Genomic DNA, 24,294 nt, shown 5'->3' on the forward strand with positions numbered 1-24,294 from the left:
GGAAATGATTGATTTACAGCAGAGCCACAACTGCAAAGTAGAGAGGCTTCAGCAGAGTCTGCACATGTGTGAGAGAGAGAGAGACGTGTGAGGAGCGCTGAGCTCTGGATACGAGGACCTGGGATTCCACATCCACTAAGCAGGATCGGGGGCGGGTTCTGCCAAAGTCTGTGTGTAACTTGTGCTTAGTTTGGGGTGATGAAAACACTCTGGAGACAGATGGTGGTGATGGTTACAGAGCAGTGTGAATGGGCTTAATACCACTGAGCTGTATGCTTACACATAGGCAAAGTGGTAAATTTCATGTTATGTAATGATATGTTTTATTTACCACAATAAAAAGGGACTTCCCTTGTAGTCAGTAGAGAATCCACCTGCAATGCAGGAGGCCCAGGTTCGATCCGTGGCTTGGGAAGATCCCTTGGAGAAGGAAACGGCAACCCACTCCAGTATTCTTGCCTGGAGAATCCCATGGACAGAGGAGCCTGGCAGGCTACAGTCCATGGGGTCGCAAGAGTCAAACATGACTTAGCGACTAAACCACCACCACCACCGCGATAACAAGTGCAAAGAAGCATTAAATTGTTCCGAACAGGAGAGCAGGGACTGTGGCATTGCTTCCAGCTGTGTGGTCTCATCCGGCTTTCCCACCCCCTCCTGATTGTGACCTGATAGAGAAGTGCCTTGTCATGGGTTTGGTAACAGGGTGTGAGTGCTGTAAGCTGCATTTGCCATTCCTCACTCCTGGAAGCATTGGAAGTTCAGCCTGTTCATTTCTCTTGTCCTTACACAGAAGTTCTCAAAAGTTCTCCTTCAAACAGAGCAGTTTTTTTTTATAGCTCTTGGGTTTAATGACCTTGGATGTACACTTGATAGAAGCAAGCTTGTTTGGATTGTTGTTTGCCAATCAGAACCACATTCTCTGGGGAAACTTAGGGCAGGGAGCACGAATGCAATTTAGGAAATCATTCAGCAGCAACTGAGGATGTTCTCAACGAGTTAGAAAATTGGATGGAACAACATGCTATGAGAGATGGTGGTCGTGTCAGAGCTTAGTAATGGGGAGTGTTTTCTATTAAAAGTGAGTGACTCACACTTCTGCTTGCCATTAACAGTTTCCTCTAGTCTTGAATCTATATCCAAGGTGATTCAGGTTCATGAGTTTTACAACTTTATGCTGTGAGCATTGTGGGTTCTATCAGCTACAGAAGGTGAGGGGCCTTAGATGAACTGATGAAGTCCTAGCTGTGTCCGCTGTGGCTCCTGATGTGTTTCAACCCCACATTGCCAGACCGCTGCCTCCTGTGTCATCAGGTCTTCATGTCTGTCCTGATCGGATTCTCATGCTACTGTCTACACAGCTCACCCTCCCCCTCCAGCCCTTCTCAGACAACCCCACCCCCACCTCATCCCGTTCAGGAATCAGCTCCAGGTCCTCAAACAGAGAACAGGCTTCTTTGCCGTCTGCCCACCTCAGCCTTTCCAGCTCTTCCCCACACCCACTCGGTGTCCAGCTGTGCTGGCTCTGTGGGGTCCTTTCTCACCCCTGTCTGTCTCTTCACACTGGTCCCTCTGTCCCAGAGCCAGGAGCAGTGCCCCAGAACACAGAAAGGTGGGCCCTGCCGTTCCCTCCCGCTCCTCAAGGGGGCACCCGTGCCCCCTGGCTTCCCACAGCCCTCAGTGGGTGCCCTTGACCATTTATGAGTCCCCCCACCCTCCATACGCTGTGAATGCAGGAAGGCACCTCAGCCCTGCGTGTTCAGTCCCAGAACCCCTGCACCTGCTGTGTCTTCTTCCAGGATGTTTCCCCAGACAGTCTCAGGGCTCCCTTGTTTCCCCGTCTAAGACAGCAGTCCCTCTTGCTTTCCCTCAGAGCACACATCACAGCCCCATAGGCATTTCCTGTACGCGTTCAGTGTCCCCCTGTGCGCAATGCAGAGAATTCTTTGCTGTCTTGACCTGTGGGTGTATCCATGGCTTTTGGGACAGTGCCTGGTACCTCACCAAAGTTTGTTGATTGTATGAATGAAGATAGGGACTCTTTTTTTGTTCATATTTGATCTATTCTATGAGATTTGTCCCTTCTTAACACAGCTCTCGTATAGGAATAATTTTAAACAATTCATTGCTGAGTCAATTTTTATGGTATGTCTTAGAAATCTTTACTCTTCAAAACTTGGAAGATTATTTTTCTAGAGATTCAGAATAAAACTCTTCCTAGCCATTAAAACTGATCAATTTATTGTGCTTATTTATATTACCTCATCTGTGATGGAATGTCAGAAAGGAAACCTTTTAAAACTTGTGGTTAGTGCCATCTTGGACCTACCAGCCCATCTGCCTTCAATGGTTAATAGCAGGTAATTTTTGAATGTAGCAAAAAATTCCATTGAAAACTGAAAAGGTATGCTTGGTCAAGAAATTTAGCACAAAAGCTGAACTAAGACCTGTCAGAAGGTAAAAATGAATCTTTTTGAACTTGATGAAGCGATGGCATATGTGTCTATATCCCCAGTCTTCTGACCACAGACCCAGTGTCCCCTTAGGACTTTTCTGTCCTGTGTCCGAAGCACATGACAGCTCGTGGTTAGAGAGGAGTAGGGAAGGGGTCTGACATTTACTGAGCGGATTGGTGGTTTGATTTTTTAGAACATATGGGTGGGTTGTCATTGGCGTTGTTTTGAGATGAAGAAAGTGAGGTTTAGTTGTCAGGCTCATGAGAGGGACTGAGCTGCAGTCTGCGGCCTCCAGACTCTCCATCTGACTCACTCACAGGCTGAGCTCTGGCCCAGGATCCTGAGATTTGCTCTGCAAGGGCCTCAGGCTCCCAGAGTACCTGTCTGGACCCCTGCCGTTGTCACTGGAGCCCTGTAATTTTTCGTTTTCACATTGACAGAATTTTCAGTGCACACGAAGTAAGATTTACTTCCTGGACGGCACTGGGAATGTTGTAGAGACTAATAAAGGCCACACTTGCATTCATTTTCCATCTAATGTTACTTAGGAAGATATGTCTATGGAAGGGAGTATGGCTAAGGTTATTGACAAAATATGACTCTTTTAGTGTGGTTAATATGTACATCATAAAGCAACATTTAAGAAACTAAGGAAAATGTATGTGTATTTCTGTGACATCAATCACTGTTCTCTCATTCTCAACATAACAATAAAATAATTAGTATTTTAATTTAGCCAACTTTTGAAATGTCAGTATCGCTCCATTGTTTTTCGTCATGAAATATGTAAATAATTGTTAAGATCAGTTTTAGGAAAAACAACTTAACATGCTGATGCATGTTTCGCTAGACTGGTTTTTAGAATTTTCCTTTTTTTTATTGGAGCTTGAATCAGACTTGTTGCTGAATAATTTGAGGTCCTAGCTGAATTCATCAATTTGTATTTAATTTGTATTTTTATTCATATTGGTATTTGAACTACAGATCTTTGCTGTCTTGTCTTTGTCTCATTATGTTTTCAAAATGTATGCTTGCAGTTTGGCTGACTTCCACTAATGTGTGTTTGCATTCTGTCCCTTTTCCATCTGTAGGTGTATTTGTCAAGCCTTGCACGAGAAGATCAGAATCTTAGTGACTCATCAGTTGCAGTACCTGAAAGCTGCAAGTCAGATTCTGATATTAAAAGATGTAAGTAATTTCTAGAAGTCTCTGGAATTGCTAGCACTGCGGTGTGTTGAAGGTCAGGCTGCCCTGCAGGTCAGTCTGCTTGGATTTGTGGCAAAGCCCTCTTAACTTTCAGTTTTTTGCCTTTTTCTTATGACCCATATCTCTTTCTGTGTCTGATACATGTGGGAGCCTGTGCAGAAGGAGAATAAGCCCTGCCTACGTGGGGCTTGTTTTGAGAAGACAACCTCAGGTTTAGTATTGAGTTGGCAACAAGAAAAGACTTATTTTTCATTGTCACCAAGAACTTGATTGAAGAATATGTTCACTCATCAAGTGAACTTTCTGGCCAACTCAATGCTGTCAGAATGACCAGTTGTCTCCTGGTGAGCACACCTGGATGAGTTGGGGACCATCCTTACAGTTGTTCTGATTCCTCCCTCACAGCAGAGAGGGGATGGCTGCCCTCCGGAATTGTTAATACTTGGTTGTTAAGTAAAATTGCTGTCTTTGTGCCACGAGTGGTTTCTGAATGCATCTTACTAAGTAGAAAGTTGCATGCAACTTTCCTTAAATAAGGTAAATGCACTTTGTTTCCCAGGTGAGGACAAGATGTACAGTATATCCTGAATCATTTCCTTGTTCTGCAGTATCAAATGGTCCCCAAAGGCTTCACTGGGTTTCTCCCAAAGAGGGGCTTCCTAGCCAGGATGCTGGGCCACCTGACTTGCCTTAACTAGAGCTGTCTTCCTTTGTTTCGTTTGCATCCTGGGATTTTTCCTCATATTGTGTTCACCACTGAGTGAATCAGCTGAGTCTTGTTTCATATGGTGAAAAAGTAGAAATCTTCTGCAGCTTATTTTATGTAACTTTGTAAATGAGGGACGCTGCAATGATGTTTCACACAGTGTTCGAAGAAGATGAGTCGACTGGCTGTAGCTTAAGCAGTTGCCTAATTTGGGGAAGACTGGCCGCTGGTGATGGGTTGTGCCTATGTTATCCTTGGATTTAAGTGCTTTGCTTCTGGCTTAGGTTTTTGATTGTGGCATACCAAGGCATTAGAGCATCCCGGTCTTATGACCTCCTTTCTTAGGTAGTTTTTCTGGGGGAATTACTGAATTATCAGTCGAGAACTTCCTAAGTTTGTGGGGAGGTGTTAAAGACTATGAAGTCATATCTCTTGGGTTCTCTGTGCAGGGTCAGTTTCTTCAGGCCCTGTCCTAGACAGACATGTGGTACTGTGGCAGTGGTCAGCAAAGACTTGTCTGGTGACCCTTACCTACACAGGTGTGCCAGTGCCCACCTCTGTGTCAACAAATTTCTTTTACGGAATATCCTCCCTAGTGGACTTTTTAAAAATTTCTGCTTGTCTTATGAGGCTTCTCTAACTTTCCATGTTGTCTTAAGAGATTGTGCTGATCCTCCCACCAAACTCTGTTATTTCTTGCTTTCCTAAGTGCCCAACGGACTCCATCTTTAACACATGAGCACACATTTCTTTCTCGTCCCCAAACCTTACACAGGGTTTGGCAGAGACCACAGTGCTCACTTCTGTTCTACTTGAACTGAACTAGATTTGTCCACCAGAAATTCAGACCTCAAGATCATTTTCTTACAAACATCATAATTTAATATCAGTTTACTTCTCTTGATTAGTGTTTACCATTAGCTTCCTAGGTGGCGCTAGTCATAAAGAACCTGCCTGCCAATGCAGGAGACATAAGAGACGCAAGTTTGATTCCTGGGTGGAAAAGATCCCCTGGAGGAGGAAACAGCAACCCACTCCAGTATTCTTGCCTGGAGAATCCCATGGACAGAGGAGCCTGGCAGGCTATACAGTTCATAGGGTAGCAAAGAGTTGGACACGATTAAAGTGCTTTAGCATGTATAACATGCATGTATGCACGATTGGTTAGTATTATCAAATGAAAATCCATTCGTCTCATTTTTTTAAATTATTTGTTTGAAATGAAACAGAAATGAATATTTTTAATGATAGAAGGTACAATTCACAAAGAAGATAGATATCATAAATGATTTGACACCTTAACAACAAACTCTCAAATTCTTTATTGCTGTTTTAGGGCCAAATGGTGCAAAAGGGGACTTACACTGAGTTCCTGAAATCCGGGATAGATTTTGGTTCCCTTTTAAAGAAGGAGAATGAGGAGGCTGAACCATCTCCGGTTCCAGGAAGTCCCCCCTTGAGGAATCGCACCTTTTCCGAGTCTTCGGTTTGGTCTCAACAGTCTTCCAGACCCTCCTTGAAAGAGGCCACTCCAGAGGGCCAAGACGTGAGTTTCTCATCCTGAAGCATGCCCGGGTCTGTTGCTCTTGGTGGCCTCATGGACCTTCAGTCTGCTCTGTTTATGACATCTCTTTGTTCCAAAGAAGACACCAAATTTCCACGGCTTTGTTCCATGAAATTGATAGAACTAAAACAGCATGCGGGGAGCCAGCCTGATTTGGCTTCTCCTTTTGGCGTAGGATGGAGACAAGTCCTGGTTGTACTGCCATGACTTGCATGATGTATGTGGGATTGACAGTGGAACTCTTGTTACCATAGTTAATTGTATGTGCTCTTGTGGACCCTGGCTTCCCTTATTCATCCAGATGGTTATTTGAAGAATCCCTCATTCCTAGCCTGCTATGACTTCCATTAAAACAGCTGCTTTTGCTTTGTGTTGGAATATTCTGACATTGCAGGTGACTGGTATTGTTTTGCTTCATCATCAGATGGTCTGTGACAGGACACCTCTGTCACCAAGGTGCAAAGCACCCAACACACAGCAGACACTTTGGAATGTGTTCCCATCTTCCTTTCTTATTTTTCAAGATGTGGAATCATATGTTGTCATCTCGCATATACAGTAGGCAGCAAACCTTTGGCCCATGTGACTGTTTAATATATCCTAAATCCTACAGACAAAAATGGACAAATGCACTAGGTCTCCTTTAAAATCATCTAGCAGTTTTCTCAGTATCCAGACTCTCATTGTCCATACCTGGGATTCTGGGATGATTCTGATGAGTATTCAGATTAGTCCCTCAACTTCCACATTCAGGAACCACTCTGTCGTCACTGAGGGGCACAAATAAATTACATGGATACTTTGGTTATATATCATTTCATGTATTATTTTGGAGAAAGCATCTACATTTATGCTTTAATCAGGTACTTTGTACGTGTGCAGTTAATCATGCTGTTTATTTAAGCAAAGGCACCTGAAAAGGAGTAACATTTTGCAGATGACATTTCCTTATTTCTGATCGATTTCTAGAATTGGCATGGCTGGGTAAATGCATACATGGTTTGGCTCAGTGTTTCCACATTCTTCTCTCTCTGTAGGATCTTGCCCTCCTACCAGCATATGAGTTGTGTCTATTTCACTGCAGCTTTGGAGTGGAGGTTATTGTTGATTTAGGGTTCATTATTTAAATTTTTGTCTCTCTCTGCCTTTTCTTCCAAGACCGAAAATATACAGGTTACCCTAACTGAGGAGTCCCGTTCGGAAGGAAAAGTTGGTTTTAAGGCTTATAAGAATTACTTCACAGCCGGTGCTCACTGGTTTATCATCATTTTCCTCATTCTAGTAAACCTTGCAACTCAGGTAAGTAAGGATTTTTATTTTTTTTTTTTTTCCATGGGAAAAAACCCTCTTGTTTATTTAATTAAACAAAAATAAAATAAGCTGCAAAGGAACAATTTTTATTTTGATTTGTGCCCTAATGTTGATATTTTTAATACTATTTATACTGTGTTTACCTTACTGTATTATTATTGTTTTTTAATATGTGAATTAAGAGCTTTCTTTCAAATAACTGGCTCATGAGGTTGTGGGATCTGTCTGAGTGAATCTGAAATTAGAAAGGCAGGCCTGCAGACTGGAACCTCAGGCAGGAGCTGAACCTGCTGTCTTGAGGCAGAATTTCTTCCTCCTCCAAGAAGCCTCAGGGTTTGCTCTTAAGATCTTCGTCCGACTGGACGAGGCCACCACAGTGTTCAGGGTGATCTCCTGTAAGTTCTGATGATGGATGTGAACCACACCCACAAAATACCTTCACAGTAACATCTGGACTAGTGTTGTGTTGAATCAGTGGAGACTGGTATGGCCAAATTGACACAGAAAACTGGCCATCACAGTACCTATCAAGCTTTTATCCTATGAAAAATCGTGACATGTATATAAACACTGTGTTTTGCAGTCCACTGGAATTTGCATTGAAAAGTGTCATATGTGCATAGCAAAATAAGTGAAGCTTGGTGGTGGTGTGTGTACATGACAGAGAGGTTCTAGAAATAAACAGTGTCTTTTAGAGATATTAAAATGTAGCATGCCCTCCTCTGACCTGTGGTCATCTGGGGTGTGGGGCTTGGCACCGACCTGAGCTGGAAGGACTGTCTCCGTATTCTGGAGCCTTTCCGTCCCCCATCCTAGTGAGCAGGGTGTGAGGCTCAGTGATGTCAGTGTGTGAGTGACTGTTGTTTCCTGCTCCAGGTTTCCTACGTCCTGCAGGATTGGTGGCTTTCATACTGGTAAGTGATTTCTGGTCTGACCCAAAGTGCTGTGAAATCTACACGAACCTCACTTTTCCACAGAGTCAGCAGGGGAGGCGGGCTTGTTTAGCCTCCCCTTCTGACTGACCCTCACGTAGTTTCCCTGAAGAAAAAGTAAAGATCCTGCTGGTGGCGTGTGAACCTCCTGTGATCCTTAGCAGCTTCCTCACAGACAGTTCAGAGAGCTGAAAGTCGTGATTCAAATTGAAATTTTTTTTATAGTAGAGAAACACAGGGCCCTGTGAGCTGGGAAACATTTTGCAGCATATATCATGTCTCCTAAATCAAGGATTTGCCTGGAATGCGGGAGACCCAGGTTCGATCCCTGGGTCAGAAGATCCACTGGAGAAGGAAATGGCAACCCACTCCAGTACTCTTGCCTGGAGAATCCCATGGAGGGAGGAGCCTGGTAGGCTACGGTCCATGGGGTCGCAGAGTTGGACACGACTGAGTGACTTCACAAATCAAGGATGATTTTTTTTTTTTTTTTTGTATTTACCTAATTGTATCTATCGTGTAATCTTTTTTTCTTCCCTGTTCCCTAGGGCCAATCAACAGAGTGCCCTAAATGTCACTGTTAATGGACAAGGAAATGTAACCGAGAAGCTCGATCTGAACTGGTATTTAGGAATTTACTCAGGTAAAGTTGAGTCATCTGGTCTATTATCCGAGAGTCTGAGTCGCTTACAATGAGCCCATGTGAGCAACTAGGGCTTCCAGGAGTAATTCAGTAATGTCTTAACAGATTAAGTTTCTGAGCCAGCCGCATTTATTCTGTGAATTAATTAGAATAATTATTTTAAAAATCTGCTAGAAGAAAAGAGGTTGAATGAAGACTCTTAATTTGCTCTGTACTGGATTTTGGAAGTTAAACCAGCATTGCATATTGAGAAAATCAGCCACTGGAAAAATGTGACTATTGTCTATTCTAATAGGTTGCTTTAGCTAAATCTTATATCATTTTATGGATGTGTGAGGGGATTAGAAACAGATCCCCACCTTATGGTTCAGATTGTTCCAATTCTTTCTGAATGAAACTTGGCTTTTATTGACCTTGGTTGAAATCCTCTGGCAGCCAGGGTCCCAAATAAAAGCATTACTGCCTCGCAGGTGTGCAAACTCTCCTTCTCCAGACTGCTCATCTCTTGGGCTTTACTAATTTATTAAGGCAGAAGCTAAGCAGGGAGAAATCCAGTGTCTTGGCATTAGGGTTCCTTCTCCTCCTTTCTTGAGATCACAGTGGTATTATGTCCATAACTGTGTGATCAATTTAACATCTGGCTTGCCTACTAATATCAGCACAGCTCTTTGTTTTCACACCAGTGCCTAGAATATACGTGGCATTGCATACTTTTAAAAGGAAAACTTCATCTAAAATTTTAAATATTCACACAGGAAATATACAAGCTTTCTGCAAAGATAGAGTGAGTTATCTTTGTAAGAACCCACTCATTGAAATTTTCTATGTATTTTGTTGATCTCTTGCTAAGAACTCTAAAACCATTAGCTTTTTACCTTCTGAATTGGTGGACTATGGGGGCTTGAAGGAGGAAGGGGGGGTTTATGTTACATATTCATAGGATGGTGGGCTAAGGCAAATGCCTGTTGATGGAACCCAGAAATTTGAATAGCTTTCAGAATTTAAATACTGAAATTTAAATTTCAGAATTTAAGTGTCTCATCAGAAGGGAATAAAGTACTTAATGGAATATTTATTACAGAAGTTATCCCTCCTCTGTTTAGCATTGTGAATTCAAAAGATGTTGGGAGGGTATTCTAATTTTTATATGCACAGTGGTCCTCATTTCTATTATTAACAAAATGTAATTTAAATACTGATGTTCATTTACATTTATAATTTGTATTTTCCTACAGTTCAGTTAGATTTTTTGCTTGCAGATTTATGTGGTATTTTTATACTCTTTAAAGCTACTTGGGTTTGTCTATAAGGACATGATAGTAAATCATTTCTTGTGTTTCCTATTCATTAACATGCCGATACCAAAGCCTTTCACCATTTTAGATTATGAGACATTGTAATTATTAAGAATTGAAATGTGAAGGGAAGACCAACAACTTTTAAAATTTTTTCTGAGTTTTACTGAAACTTATACTGGAATGAAATTTTATTTTACACTTCATTTCCTTCCCCCTCATGAAGTTTATATTTAATGAGAGGAAAACAGTGTATTTTGTTTTCTTCTTTTTAAAATGTCTGTCGTGAATGACTTAAACTCTTCTAGAATCCAGATACTTGATGGGGTAAGGATATAATATCTTTATAAGCTGCTTGGCATGGCTTAGCATTCTTGTATCAAAGGCAGAGATCTTGGGCTTAATGATGTTTCTTTATTTCAGGGTTAACTGCATCCACTGTCCTGTTTGGCATCGTCAGATCTCTCTTGGTATTCTTTGTCCTTGTTAGTTCTTCACAAACTTTGCACAATCAAATGTTCGAGTCCATTTTGAGAGCTCCGGTATTGTTCTTCGATAGAAATCCAATAGGTAGGTCAGACACCAGACTTTTCAGTAAGTGTGTCTTGTTATTGTACTTAATTAACGCCTGATTCCTTTTTTTAAAATTTAATTCATTTTAATACCAAAAACATTTTGTATTGGGAAATAGCCAATTAACAATGTTGTGATGATTTCAAGTGAATAGTGAAGGAACTTGTAAATATGTCTTGTTATTGTACTTAATGCTTGATTACTTTTTTTTAATTTTATTTTTTTTAACATCAAAAACATTTTGTATTGGGATATAACCAATTAACAGTGTTGTGATAATTTCAGGTGAACAGTGAAGGAATTCAGCCACACACATACATGTATCCATCCCCTGCCAATGCCTGATTACTTTTAATATTTGAATTGCTTGGAAGAAAATCTCTGTGCATATCGATCCATTTTGTGCAAAAAACTTTACTGATATTTTTCTTCCACCAGGGTATATCTGAATATAATTTTATTCCAATTTTGTATGAGTGTGGAAATATAAATGTATGCTTACTTTGCAGAATGATTTAAGAGCTGATTTGTGTGGCAAATGAACCTCTCTACATTTAATGCAAACATATTTACATATTTTGTGCTTGTTGCTAAAACATAGGCTGTGTTACATACTTTAGGTAGGTCTCTACTCAAACCTTGTTACACTGAATCTCTACTCAAGACCAGCTATGTGGTTTTTTCTTTCATTGCCCATGCATATCTAGGGTCCTAGAGCTTTGGCTTGTGCCCTGAGTATGAGACCTACCTAAAATGGTAATGAATAATCAATTAACATCCAAGATTAATTTAATGTAGATATCCTCTTCAAATAAAATAACTGTATAGCTTATAGTGGAGTTTTGGTAAAATGTAAGAGGCTTTGTGGTACATACATAGCAGGTGGATGCTCAGTAGTAAGTTTCTCAGTATGAGAGTCCTGGGAGCTTTCCCAGTGTTCGCTTACTCCACCTTGAGGCCTTCAAGCTGTCTTACTTCAGAATGTAGCCTCCTGAGCTATGTTTCCATGAAGTTCATCATTGGATGTGCCCATTCTGTCTAGTTGACTAGACTTGTGCCGAGGCCCAGGGTGACTTTGTTTTTGCAGGTGATGATTGACAGGACCTGTTGAGGCAGGGAGGTGGGCTGCAGAGAGGACAGAAGTAGCCTTGGCCTGGCCATCAGCTAGCCATGTGACCAAGGCCAAAGCAAGGTAGATCTCTTGGGTAGGCAGATCTCAAGGCAGGATGTTGTCTGTCTTGGTTTTGAAGTGTGGTCTGTGGAGCCAACTGCCTGGTTTCAATCCTGGTGCTAGTTACTAATGGTCAAATTTTAATTAATACTTATGTGTTGTTTACTCTGCATCTCAGTTTTGTCTGGAAAATGGGATGCTATTCCCACACTTGCCAGAATGTCAGTACTGTTAGAATTCAGCAGGTGAGTATATTCACAGCATTTAGATCAAAGTCAGGGCTTTATGACTCTTTGAGTCAATGACCACATGCTATGTGGGCACTTCGTCTCCTGTGAAATGGGAATAACTGCTGCCCTTCCTATATCATTGTGTGAGGATTAAATGAGGCTGTTCGTGCAGCCTCTTGTGTAGATTTATCCAGCACATGTTTCATCCAAGCACTGGGTGGAGCACAGGATGGAAAGTTGCAGGGGCCCATACAGATCTCGTCTTATTATAAAGCTGTGGAGACAAACTAATTGGAGGAGTCCGTGCTGTTATGGTTGTGGTGTTGCTCCACTTTTCAGTTAATGTGAAAATTACAGTCATAACGTTGGAAGCATCAACAACCCCTGTAGGCTTCTCCAGTTGCTGGTTAATTAATTATTTCGGGATTTGGGCCCAAGCGTAAATCTTTAAAATCACTCATCTTACTGTAGCCGGCACACTAGGATGTATCATGTCTCCCTGTCCTGTGACTATTAACAGGACCTGATTCCTTCAAGAAAATAGAAGCCCAAATAGTACTGCAAAGACAGGCCTGCCTTGCCCAAAAGGTTTAGGAGCCACAGTTTATTTATTTACTCTTTTGTTAGTAGAGTAAAACTTTTTTTTAATGAAAAATTTTAAGTGATGACTTTTAAATTTGTTTGAATAAAAATTTTTTGTACTGTTTATACTTGTTTTATCTTGTTCTTCTTTGGAAAAGCAAGTAATGTGTAAGAATTATACCTCATAGTTGAGATTATTGATTATGCGTACCCTAATAGTTATAATTTTTTTTTAATTTTATTTTATTTTTAAACTTTACATAATTGTATTAGTTTTGCCAAATATCAAAATGAATCCGCCACAGGTATACATGTGTTCCCCACCCTGAACCCTCCTCCCTCGTCCCTCCCCATACCATCCCTCTGGGTCGTCCCAGTGCACCAGCCCCAAGCATCCAGTATCGTGCATCGAACCTGGACTGGCAACTCATTTCATACATGATATTTCACATGTTTCGATGCCATTCTCCCAAATCTTCCCACCCTCTCCCTCTCCCACAGAGTCCATAAGACTGTTCTACACATCAGTGTCTCTTTTGCTGTCTCGTACACAGGGTTATCGTTACCATCTTTCTAAATTCCATATTTATGCGTTAGTATACTGTATTGGTGTTTTTCTTTCTGGCTTACTTCACTCTGTATAATAGGCTCCAGTTTCATCCACCTCATTAGAACTGATTCAAATGTGTTCTTTTTAATGGCTGAGTAATACTCCATTGTGTATATGTACCACTGCTTTCTTATCCATTCATCTGCTGATGGACATCTAGGTTGCTTCCATGTCCTGGCTATTATAAACAGTGTTGCGATGAACATTGGGGTACACATGTCTCTTTCCCTTCTGGTTTCCTCAGTGTGTATGCCCAGCAGTGGGATTGCTGGATCATAAGGCATGTCTATTTCCAGTTTTTTAAGGAATCTCCACACTGTTCTCCATAGTGGCTGTACTAGTTTGCATTCCCACCAACAGTGTGAGGGGAGTTCCCTTTTCTCCACACCCTCTCCAGCATTTATTACTTGTAGACTTTTGGATCGCAGCCATTCTGACTGCCGTGAAATGGTACCTCATAGGGGTTTTGATTTGCATTTCTCTGATAATGAGTGATGTTGAGCATCTTTTCATGTGTTTTAATAGTTATAATATTTTTTTAAAAATCCCCTTCTACAGCAGAGAGATTGACTTGCTCAACTTTTTGCTTCTGTGTTGATTTTTTTTCTTGGCATGTGGGATCTTGGCTCCCTAATCAGGGATCAAACACACAACCCTTGTGTTGGAAGATGAAGTTTCAACCCCTGGACTGCCAGGAAGTCTTTCAACTTCTAAGTTACCTTAAATATCTGGGTTTAATTCAGCAAAGTTCCCAGCATAAAATTGTGGGTGATTTGATTTCCAGAGTCTGTTTCCCCTGTAGCATGCAGTGATTGTGAAGTGTGTCTCTCTCCAGGATATCGTAGGGGGTCTGTACTTTTCCTATGATTTCAGGATCCTGACAACCTCCCAGAGTTAGAAAAGTAATGAAAGGAAGGACTTTGGGCTTGGGATGGTGAACTTGGGAAACTTAGACAGAGGCCCATTGGGTCTGGGCTTTCCCCAGTCTGACTGGATTTGCACTCATCTCACTAGAGTTCCCTTGTTTCTACTTGTCTCCAAGCCCACGTGTGCCAGTGGGTTCTCAATGACCCTGAACTGGATGGTCACAAGGCCTTATGCATTCATTCATTGGTGGACCCACTCTAAATGTTCCGTTTCCATTCTGATGCTTCACCCCAGATCTTCATGAATTGTGTTAGACACTGGGGGAGTAACTGGTTCTAACTGCACTGGTTGTGCTAAGAACCAGGGTTCCATGGGAAGTTGCTGAAAACACCAGTTGCTCTACCAAATTTGCAAGTTCCCTTACTTTCATTATATTTATCGTAGTCTATGAAGGAAGCGTCAGCCTAGAAAGTGCCTGGTTTCTCTGCCTACAGTTTAACATTCCAGCAGTGCTCCTGTGGCTACTCTCTATTTGGAACCTATGTTTCGATGCACGTGCTTTACTTTGTTCATATAATGTGATGCTTCATTGCCTACTGGTGTTTTATAATCTGTGTGTGGCCTTAGAATGGCAGAACTAGGTTTCATGTTTTCCTTTTCTCTTCCTTTTACCTCCCGTTATCTCACCCATCTCTCTGTTTCACTTTCTTCCTTTGACGTATTTTGGTAATGGTGTGTGAGGGCTAAGTCGCTTCAGTCCTGTCCAACTCTGTGCAACCCTATGAATTGTAACCCGCCAGGCTCCCATGTCCATGGGATTCTCCAGGCAGGAATACTGGAGTTGGTTGTCATGCTCTTCTCCAGGGGATTCCCCTGACCCAGGGATCGAAACCTACTTCTCCTAAGTCTTCTGGTACCACCTGGGACACCCCTCGGTAATGGTATTATATGTTGACTTATTTGGTTCTTAATTTTTTTAAAAAACTAATTCTATATATTTAGTTATTTTTTTGGCTGTGCTGGGTCTTTATTACTGCTTGTGGGCTTTCTCTAGTTATGGCTTGTGGGGGCTCCTCTTCCTTGTGTTGCACAGGCTTCTTTTGGCAGTGGCTTCTGTTGTTGTGGAGCATAGACTATTAAGCCTGGGCTCAGGAGTTGCAGCCCACGGCTTGGTTGCTCTGAGGCATGTGGGATCTTCCTGGACCAGGGATCAAACCAGTGTCTCCTGCATTGCAAGGCGGACTCTTAACCTCTGGACCACCAAGGAAGCCTCATTAAGTGTTTTTTGAGGTCGTATTTTTAATGAATGGATTGTATTTATTTATTTTTAATGTGTACTTATTTATAAATATTTTTTTGCTGCACCACGTGGCATGTGGGATCTTAGTTCCCTGATCAGGCATAGAAGCCACGCCCCCCTGCATTGGAAGGTGGATTCTTAACCACTTGGCCCCCAGGGAAGTCCCACTTCCTTTGTGTGTTTATTAAAGAGCTACAAGTCTTCAGGAGCCAGAGGAGACATTTCTTGCATGTTTTGATTGTAGCTGGGTTTGAATAGTACCTTTTGGGCATGTGGGCCGCGCTCCTGTGCTGTTTGTCATGTCCACATCTTCCTAGCCAACCTTTTGTCTTCTGTCTCTGAAGTCAACTTTCAGTTGCATCAGATCTTCATACTTGGGTAACACAAATCGCAAGTCAACAGTAAGTCATTTAGAAATTCAGAGATGATTTCTGTTAAAAACCCAGATTTTGTTTCCCTTGTGAGGATGAAATTTGTTTTATTTTCTACATCGGGCACAAGAGGGCAGCATGATCTACATTATTTCAGGGATATACTGTAAGGGGCACCTTACTGCAGAATCTGGTTGTTCTTATACTAAAGCTTTCTTGGAAATTCTATTTTTATGGCCTGAGGCACTGTATTCTTTAGTGTTACAGTTTTTAAAAGCATTGTTGAGGTTCGTTATGTCTGATACATTAAACTCTTTTGCTGTCCTGAAATAACTAGCAATTCAAAGATGGTATTTGGATTTCTTAATTTATATGGTTTACCCTAGTAACTGAAATAGGCCACTGCTGACATGTTTACTGGACTTTATTTTCATTCCTAAAGAGTAGAATATGATCAGTTGTAGGACCCGAGTCGAACATGAGCTTTGGAAGATATTATGATCAAGCACTTTTCATCCACGCAGTCAGAGTTAGCAGAAACATTTTATCTTTATCAAGTGTCTAAAGTTTCATGCTTTGATTTGGAGACAAGATGAGAAGATAGTTGTCCTGTTTGTTCCTGCCTAATTATTATGGCAAAACACTTGGCTTAGAGCTTTGCGTGTAATGGATTCCAGATAAATATTTGTTGATTTCCTTTCAATTGGCTAATTTGGCTTTAAGACACTGAGCCACGGTGTCAGTAGATGTGTATCTTCTCTGATGAAATGCTGGGTTGTGGCTGGTATGTTTGTTTCACACAACTGATTTTTGTGCTCTGTGTGTATGTGTGTGTTTGTGTGTGTGTGTGTGTGTTAGTTATTCAGTGTTTAAAAACTACAAATTTATATCTCTTTTTAATAGATCAAGTTAAGTTAGAGCTAATGCACTGTAAAAAATTTACTAATTTCTTTTGTTATTTTTATTCTTCTGGTAGTACTACGGTTTTGGAGAAGGCAGTAGCAACCCACTGCAGTACTCTTGCTTGGAAAATCCCATGGACGGAGGAGCCTGGTGGGCTGCAGTCCATGGGGTCGCTAAGAGTTGTGCACTACTGAGCGACTTCACTTTCACTTTTCACTTTCATGCACTGGAGAAGGAAATGGCAACCCACTCCAGTATTCTTGCCTGGAGAATCCCAGGGACAGAGGAGCCTAGTGGGCTGCTGTCTGTGGGGTCACACAGAGTTGGACATGACTGAAGCGAGTTAGCAGCAGCAGCAGCAGCAGCAGCAGTACTACGGTTTAAGAGAAGACATATTCTTTATCTTCCATAATGAAACATCTGGAATTGCCCTAAGTATTAATATTTCCTACTTGACTGCGTGGGAGATGAGGCTCTGTAAGTTTCACCCATGTAAAATACCGAGAACGAGGAATTGAGTTTGGGGCAAGGAGGAGGGGTGGTCAAGGTTTGAACGATTGTTGTTTCTTAAATCTGGAAAGGGACTCCTTAGCCTCCACTTCAGGTTGCTGATGAACTCATGAAGTAGTGGAAAGTAAATTGAAAGCAACATGCTGAGCTTTTTGTACTATTGAGAATAACCATCTTGCTATAGTATTTATAAACTCAGTTGTCAACGGACTGCTGCCTTGCTAGGAAAAAGTCATTGGTAGAAAAGAAGAATAATTGTAGGGATCCATGTCTGTTTATTCAGTGCAAATGACCACTGAGGTTTGTGCTAAATGCATATTCTTAACAAGGATAATATTTCAGCACTGTCAAAATTACCTTGACGATAATAGGCCTGTTAAATTATAGCTCTATAAGTTAGGCGGTAAGATGGCTCTGCTTAGCGCACATTAATCTATGCCTGTTCGCACAAGTGATTCTGCTGAGCAGGTAGCGTGTTAGAACAAGAAATACTGGTCCTAAAACCTCTGATTTATGGTAGGTGTTGTTTTGACACAACATCATTCAGACGATTTACAAGGCAAGGCTTCGTGTTAAAATATTTCACCAGTGTCATCATTCGTCATGACATAGATACTTAGTAGTGATGCTGGAAAATTGGTAATACACCCATTCATGCCAAATCTCTCGCTATGTTTCCTCTCAGGTGAGATCTGTTGTGGGTATGGTTTAAAGAAACTACGAGTTTTCTTCCTTGAGAGCAGATGAGCTGTAAGAAATTGAGAATAAGAATAACAACTTTCCTGACAGCTTTCGTGGACTCAATCTTCCCCAGGTTGCTTTGAATTCTGGCTTCAGTCCTTCAGCTCCCCTCTCCCCCTCTTTTTCTTTCCTTTCTTGGCTTAATGCACATAGTAAAGAACATATTTCTATGTACATTAGTTACAGAGGCTTTTTGTCTTCAAAGGAAGAGGTTAGTCATCATCTGAAAAGCTTTGTTGCAAAACAAAAACACACATTTCCCCTTTCATTTTTCCTTGTTATTTTTTAACAAATGTGAGTGACTATAAAGGGAATAACACAAAAGATCGCATCAATCATAGTGAATCTCAATGGCCACATAAATATTATTTCTTCAGGTTTGAATGAAATAGCTAATAGTCTGAAGTAGGTGTGGTAATTAAATCCTGTTGGCTTGTGACATATTAAAAATCTGTTTTTCACATAACAATGGCTATATGTACTTAAACTCTTATCAGGGTGATATTAAGTCATATTTTATGGGAGTTGCTGTGTTACTGCTAATAGTATCATAAAAGCCTTTGTTAGGAGTTTAAATAGTTACATAGTTACATATATTTGATTGCTATTGTTATTTTGTCAGTAATCTTTATAAAGGTAATTGTTATAGTGCTTGTCTACTCCTGGTAAATATTGCACCATTTTGGTGTACATTTTTAATCTGTTAGTGTTCTGGTTACTCATTCATTTTTTTGTCTGTAATAATCATACATGGAAATATTGCTAGCTTAGTAACAGAGAAAGCACTGTAGTTCTCCAATAAAATGTTAAAAAAAAATAAGATTTGACAAATGAAGCTCATACGGTGTTCAGAGTGCTGGTCCTAATTATTGTTGTTTATTCACTAAGTGCTGGCTGACTCTTTGCAACCCCATGGACTGTAGCCCTCGGCCCATGGAATTCTCCAGGCAAGAAGACTGGAGTGTGGAGCCATTTCCTCCTCTACGGGATCTTCCTGACATAGGGATTGAACCCTCATCTCCTGCACTGCAGGCTAGTTTTTTTAACCACTGCACCACCTCAGGGGATCATAAGGATGACATTTTATTTGATTGCACTAATACTTCCTAATATTATAGTATACATAGATTGTATGTATACATACATTCTTCATTTTAATATCTGTATTGTCTCAGCCTTCAGCTAAATCAGAGCCAGGCAATGTATGGCCCCAGGACTTCGCTGTTATATTCCAGTTTCTGGCATAAGTGTTCTCAGTTATTTGCCATTACCTTATGGGATGTATGAATTCATAGTACAGTTATCCCTTGGCATCTTTGGTGGTTGGTTCTACGACCCCTGTGGATACCAAAGTCTGAAAATGCCCAGTGTTCCTTATATAATTTATGTACATTCTCCCATATACTTCAAATCCCTTCTAGATTACTCATACTTTGTACAAGCAAATTCACGTTTTCCTTTCAGGAATTTTTTTTCCAAATATTTTTGACCAATGGTTGGTTGAATTCAAGAACCCATGGGTAGGAAGTGTCATTCAAATAGTGCTATCTATTGCCACCCCCACATCACACACACACACACACACACACACACACACACACATACACAATTACTTCAGCCTTTAGCTGTTTGTAACAGAAAATACCTCAAAGTAGCCTTATGACATAGTTCATCTTTGTAGTACATCATTTCAAGAGAAATTGGCATAGTTCTTTGAGGTCAGAGTCAACATCAATAAACATTGAGAAGCATATCAATTTGTTGTAGTGAAAATTCTGAGTGGTTCTGCTTTATGACCCAAGTCCTTCCCCTCAAAGATTTAATATAAGATTAATATGTGGCTGCGGCTGCTGCTAAGTTGCTTCAGTCATGTCCTACTCTGTGTGACCCCATAGACGGAAGCCCACCAGGCTCCCCCGTCCCTGGGATTCTCCAGGCAAGAACACTGGAGTGGGTTGCCATTTCCTTCTCCAATGCATGAGAGTGAAAAGTGAAAGGGAAGTCGCTCAGTTGACTTAGCGACCACATGGACCCCATGGACTGCAGCCTACCATGGGATTTTCCAGGCAAGAATACTGGAGTGGGGTGCCATTGCCTTCTCCATGATATGTGGCACCCTAAGGCAAAGTTTGATTTTCAATGGACCCCATGGACCCCATGGACTGCAGCCTACCATGGGATTTTCCAGGCAAGAATACTGGAGTGGGATGCCATTGCCTTCTCCATGATATGTGGCACCCTAAGGCAAAGTTTGATTTTCATTTGCTGTTTAAAAAAAAAAAAGAAAATTTATTTACTTATCTTTTTATTTTTGGCCATGCTGGGTCTTCATTTCTGCACAGGCTTTTCTCCAGTTGAGGTTCACGGGCTTCTCATTGTGGTGGCTTCTCTTGTTGCAGAGCATGGACTAAGGTTGTACAGGCTCAATAGTTGTGGCTCCAGGCCTGGAGAGCCCAAGCTCAATGGTTGGGCCACACCCATCAGGTTGCTTGCTCTGACTTAGTTCCTCTGAGCCATGTGGGATCTTCCCAGATCAGGGATCGAACCTGTGTTTCCTGCATTGGCAAGTGGCGGCTTTACCATTCAGCCACCAGGGAATCCCTGATTTTCATTTTCTAACTGAAGACTTCATGTTCTGTTACCATTTCTTCCCTGCTCCCCACCCACCTCGCCTTTATTTAAACATTATTATTATTATTTGGCATCAAGAAAATGGGAAAAATCCAAATATTAATAATATTGATGCTTATTTCAAAGTTGTGTTTTCAATCTCATTTTTATAATGCTTATCACAAAGTATAGTATTATTTAGGTGATTTTGTATTGACTGTCTCTTATCGTAGCCTTGTGTGCTATGCCCTCGTAGAGTATATGATGTTTCTGTGAAAGCCTCCACTTCTAGGATTGGGCAACTTTAGCTGCTTAGTAAGTATTTGTTGAGTGGATAGAAGAAAGGGGGTTCAGGAATGTGTTTGAATGTCTCAATGCTGTGATCTCATACAACAGTGGAACTTCACAGTCTTTCAAGTGAATTAGAGCAATTTTTTCTTTCATACTTGTTGTTTATATTAAATTTAATTTTTATAGTTTATTTTCAAAGGTTGAGTTTGTAATAAATTTTTATATGATGGACTTTGTTTCTGTTATTTGGTGGCATAAAGAATAAACCATGTTTCTTTGGAAAGTGCAGCTCATGAAACCAGACTATGAAAGTTTCCAAGTTCTCCTAATGCCAGTCAGTCATGGAAATGAAGCTGTCCAACACTTAATATGTTTGGTGGTGCTTTAAAAACGAATCTTGGCACTTATATGGGTTAAATATTTGATGCCTGGTCTTTTTACCTTATAAATTACAGTCCCTTAAGAAGTAAAGAGGAAGAATTCATCCATTATAAAAAAAAATCAGTAGGCATTATTAAACTGAAGCTGAGATGTTGTGATGTCCCAGTTCTGCTGGAAACATAGCTTTGCATGAGCTGGGCTAGTCACTTAACTTTTTACTGGGGCTTTTTCACTCATCAAGCATTTATTGCTCATTTACTAGTTATCAGGTGTCGTCCCAAACATTGGAAGAAAAAGTCCTGTCTTCTACTCCTTTTTCTCATTTAAATAATTGTTGACAGTGAATTGTTGTTGTTTTTTCTTTTAGATCTAGTACCAATATTGTATTATTCCCTATAGAAAAGATTCAGATTCAGAATTTAATACAACTGTAGATTGGCGCTCAATCCATGTATAAACGAAACATGCATATGGTAATCACATAAGAGATTGCCCTTCATTTCATAAAACTTCCAAAACCTGTTTTCCTGGAGCTTTAAAGAAGCATTGTTTTCAAGATGAAATCGCACCATTGGGAATGTGAGGAAATTAGGAAATAAAAGTAAGTGATTCTTTATTTAAGGTGACTAACTTACTAACTCACAGCAGACTCATCCTGGCTTCTAACGAGACTCTTTGACAATATGGAAATGATTCTTTAGGGACTGCTTGGGTGATATGCACATCTCTGAAAGTGTTTTAGGGAAAAAAGAGGGAAGCCTGCACTTCGGTGTTGCCCTTTACAGATATGTACACACAGCTCTGTTTGGGCTGTTTACAAGTGTGTTACAAATGCTTTGACAGTAGGCGAACATAAGCAATGATGTTTTCTCCATAAGTAGTGTTATTATGAAATCAACTATCATCTGTTGAGTGTTCTTTTCATTCTCAGTAGACAGGATGATTCTGTTAAAAACTTTTCCCTCATTTAGATAGAAAGTCTCTCTGACAAGCTTCAAAGTACACATTGAGTGGAAGTTTATTAAAATACTCTGGTTAAATGGAAAGCTATCATAAAATTAAGTTCTCTGTTCTGGAAATATTTTCCTTTCATTTTTGCAAGTGGATTTTAATAGATTGTATCACACAGGGAAATGTTTCATTCTCTTGAACACCTGGAAAGTCTATTTTAGACTTGTTATGTGTTTAAGAGCCTTTATCCCTGATGTTACTCCAAATACAGTCATGCTTCCGCTGATGGGAAAGTCCTGCCTCCAGGTCTGCTGTTGGGAGAGAACAGGGTTAGAGTGGCGTGTTGATAACACATCAGTGAAAACCAGAGTGTCTGCCCTGGGTGATTTTCAGCTTCAGTTCCTGGTTTGGGGATGTTTAAGTCAATAATTAGTTAAGGATTACTCTCTGAACTTCAAGTGGATATTTCATTGAAGTGTTCTTTTGACTCAGTCCCTGATCTTATTCTTTACTCTGTGTGAGGCATAAAATGAAAATGTATAGAGATTTTTAAGGGTGTGGTAAGAAAAACAGAGCATCCATGTCTTTGGTTCTACACAGAGATATTTGAACAGTGTGTGTGAATTTGTCCTTAAACATATTTTTGTACATGAATAATTCCATCCATCTAGGTCAGCAATGCTGCGTCAAGATCATGGAATAATTTTTTTTTTCCATTAGCTTCAAATATTTAAAAAGAGAATAAGAAGAAATAGTTGCTTTCCTCTATGTAGTCATTATTTTTAGAATTTTTTTCACTTTTTAGTTTGTCAGACTGATCTGGGCTCATAAAATTTATTTCCTATGGTAGAACTATAAATCTATTATTCTTCCTTTTTGGAGAATAAAGTGGCAATAACATCTTAAAATTATATCTCATGCTAATATATAAATCTTCAATCTATTTTCCTTTTTACTTAGCATAAAAATGAAAAAGTTGTCAACTATGGCTTAATGAGTTTCACCAATGGGTTATACTGTAGACAGACGTATTTCTTATTGGTGCCAACTTTTAAATGTTAGTCGTGACATAATCCTGTAAACAGAAGGGAAACAAGCACATAATTCAAGATGATGAGTAATCAGTATTCCTAGAAAATTGTTCTCCCTTGACTTCAAGATTAAATAAATAGTTGTTGACACAAATGGCTGTGGTAATAACATGCAGCACCTGTGTAATCCAGACAGTCAGTGGTTTATCAGATAAGCTGCTGTTTTTTGGGCTTTTTTTTCTTAAATAAATTGTCAAGTCTTTAGACCAGGTGAGTAGATTTCACTCATACATTAGGGAGTTCTAAAATTTGAGTGATGGTGGTTTAATACCCCTTGATGTCTAATTTTCTAACCATTCAAATCTCCTTTACTAGTTAATCTCCTATACTAGCCTCCAGGTGTATCTTTTGCTTCTTGTTATAACCAAGTTGCTAACTAACCTAAGGTTAGGGTTTGAAATTTTGGGTGACACAGTGAGTACCTTATATGTTTTAGATAAACATTGAGTATTTTTTTAAAATATATAGGTCATCTTTCGGAGAAGGCAGTGGCACCCCACTCAAGTACTCTTGCCTGGAAAATCCCGTGGATGGAGGAGCCTGGTAGGCTGCAGTCCATGGGTTCGCTAAAGAGTCAGACATGATTGAGCAACTTCACTTTCACTTTTCACTTTCATTCATTGGAGAAGGAAATGGCAGCCCACTCCAGTGTTCTTGCCTAGAGAATCCCAGGGACGGGGGAGCCTGGTGCGCTGCCGTCAATGGGATCGCGCATAGTCAGACATGACTGAAGTGGCTTAGCAGCCCCAGCAGCAGCAGGTCATCTTTTTTCTCCCGGTTAATTCTTATGTCCGTTTTTCATTTGATGTCTGATGAGAAAACTGTGTCATCAGTAGAAAATTTAAAGCTATTAATGGACAGGGAGTTGGGATGTAGGTGGAGATGTTAGAACAGAGCTTTTGGAGAGCTGTGCTAGTCATTTAGCTGGCACAGTCAAGCTCCTTTGGATTGGACCATAATTGTCTTAAGCAGCATTGACGTGTGTGTGTGTGTGTGTGT

The 24,294-nt window shown here is 40.5% G+C and overlaps 1 protein-coding gene across 7 annotated transcripts in view; it reads left to right on the top strand.

Moving 5' to 3' along the window:
* LOC102398488 (ATP-binding cassette sub-family C member 4) overlaps positions 1-24,294 on the top strand; it is a 171,844-nt gene that overhangs the window by 87,181 nt on the left and 60,369 nt on the right. For all 7 annotated transcript variants that reach the window (XM_045162549.1, XM_045162553.1, XM_045162554.1 and 4 more), the window contains 6 exons: positions 3,548-3,644; positions 5,705-5,914; positions 7,091-7,231; positions 8,120-8,157; positions 8,724-8,818; positions 10,537-10,683. In XM_045162549.1, coding sequence (XP_045018484.1) covers positions 3,548-3,644; positions 5,705-5,914; positions 7,091-7,231; positions 8,120-8,157; positions 8,724-8,818; positions 10,537-10,683 — 728 coding nt within the window. The remainder of the gene's footprint in view (positions 1-3,547; positions 3,645-5,704; positions 5,915-7,090; positions 7,232-8,119; positions 8,158-8,723; positions 8,819-10,536; positions 10,684-24,294) is intronic.

This window comes from Bubalus bubalis, chromosome 13 (assembly GCF_019923935.1).
Source record: "Bubalus bubalis isolate 160015118507 breed Murrah chromosome 13, NDDB_SH_1, whole genome shotgun sequence".
In the NCBI taxonomy this organism is placed as follows: domain Eukaryota; kingdom Metazoa; phylum Chordata; class Mammalia; order Artiodactyla; family Bovidae; genus Bubalus; species Bubalus bubalis.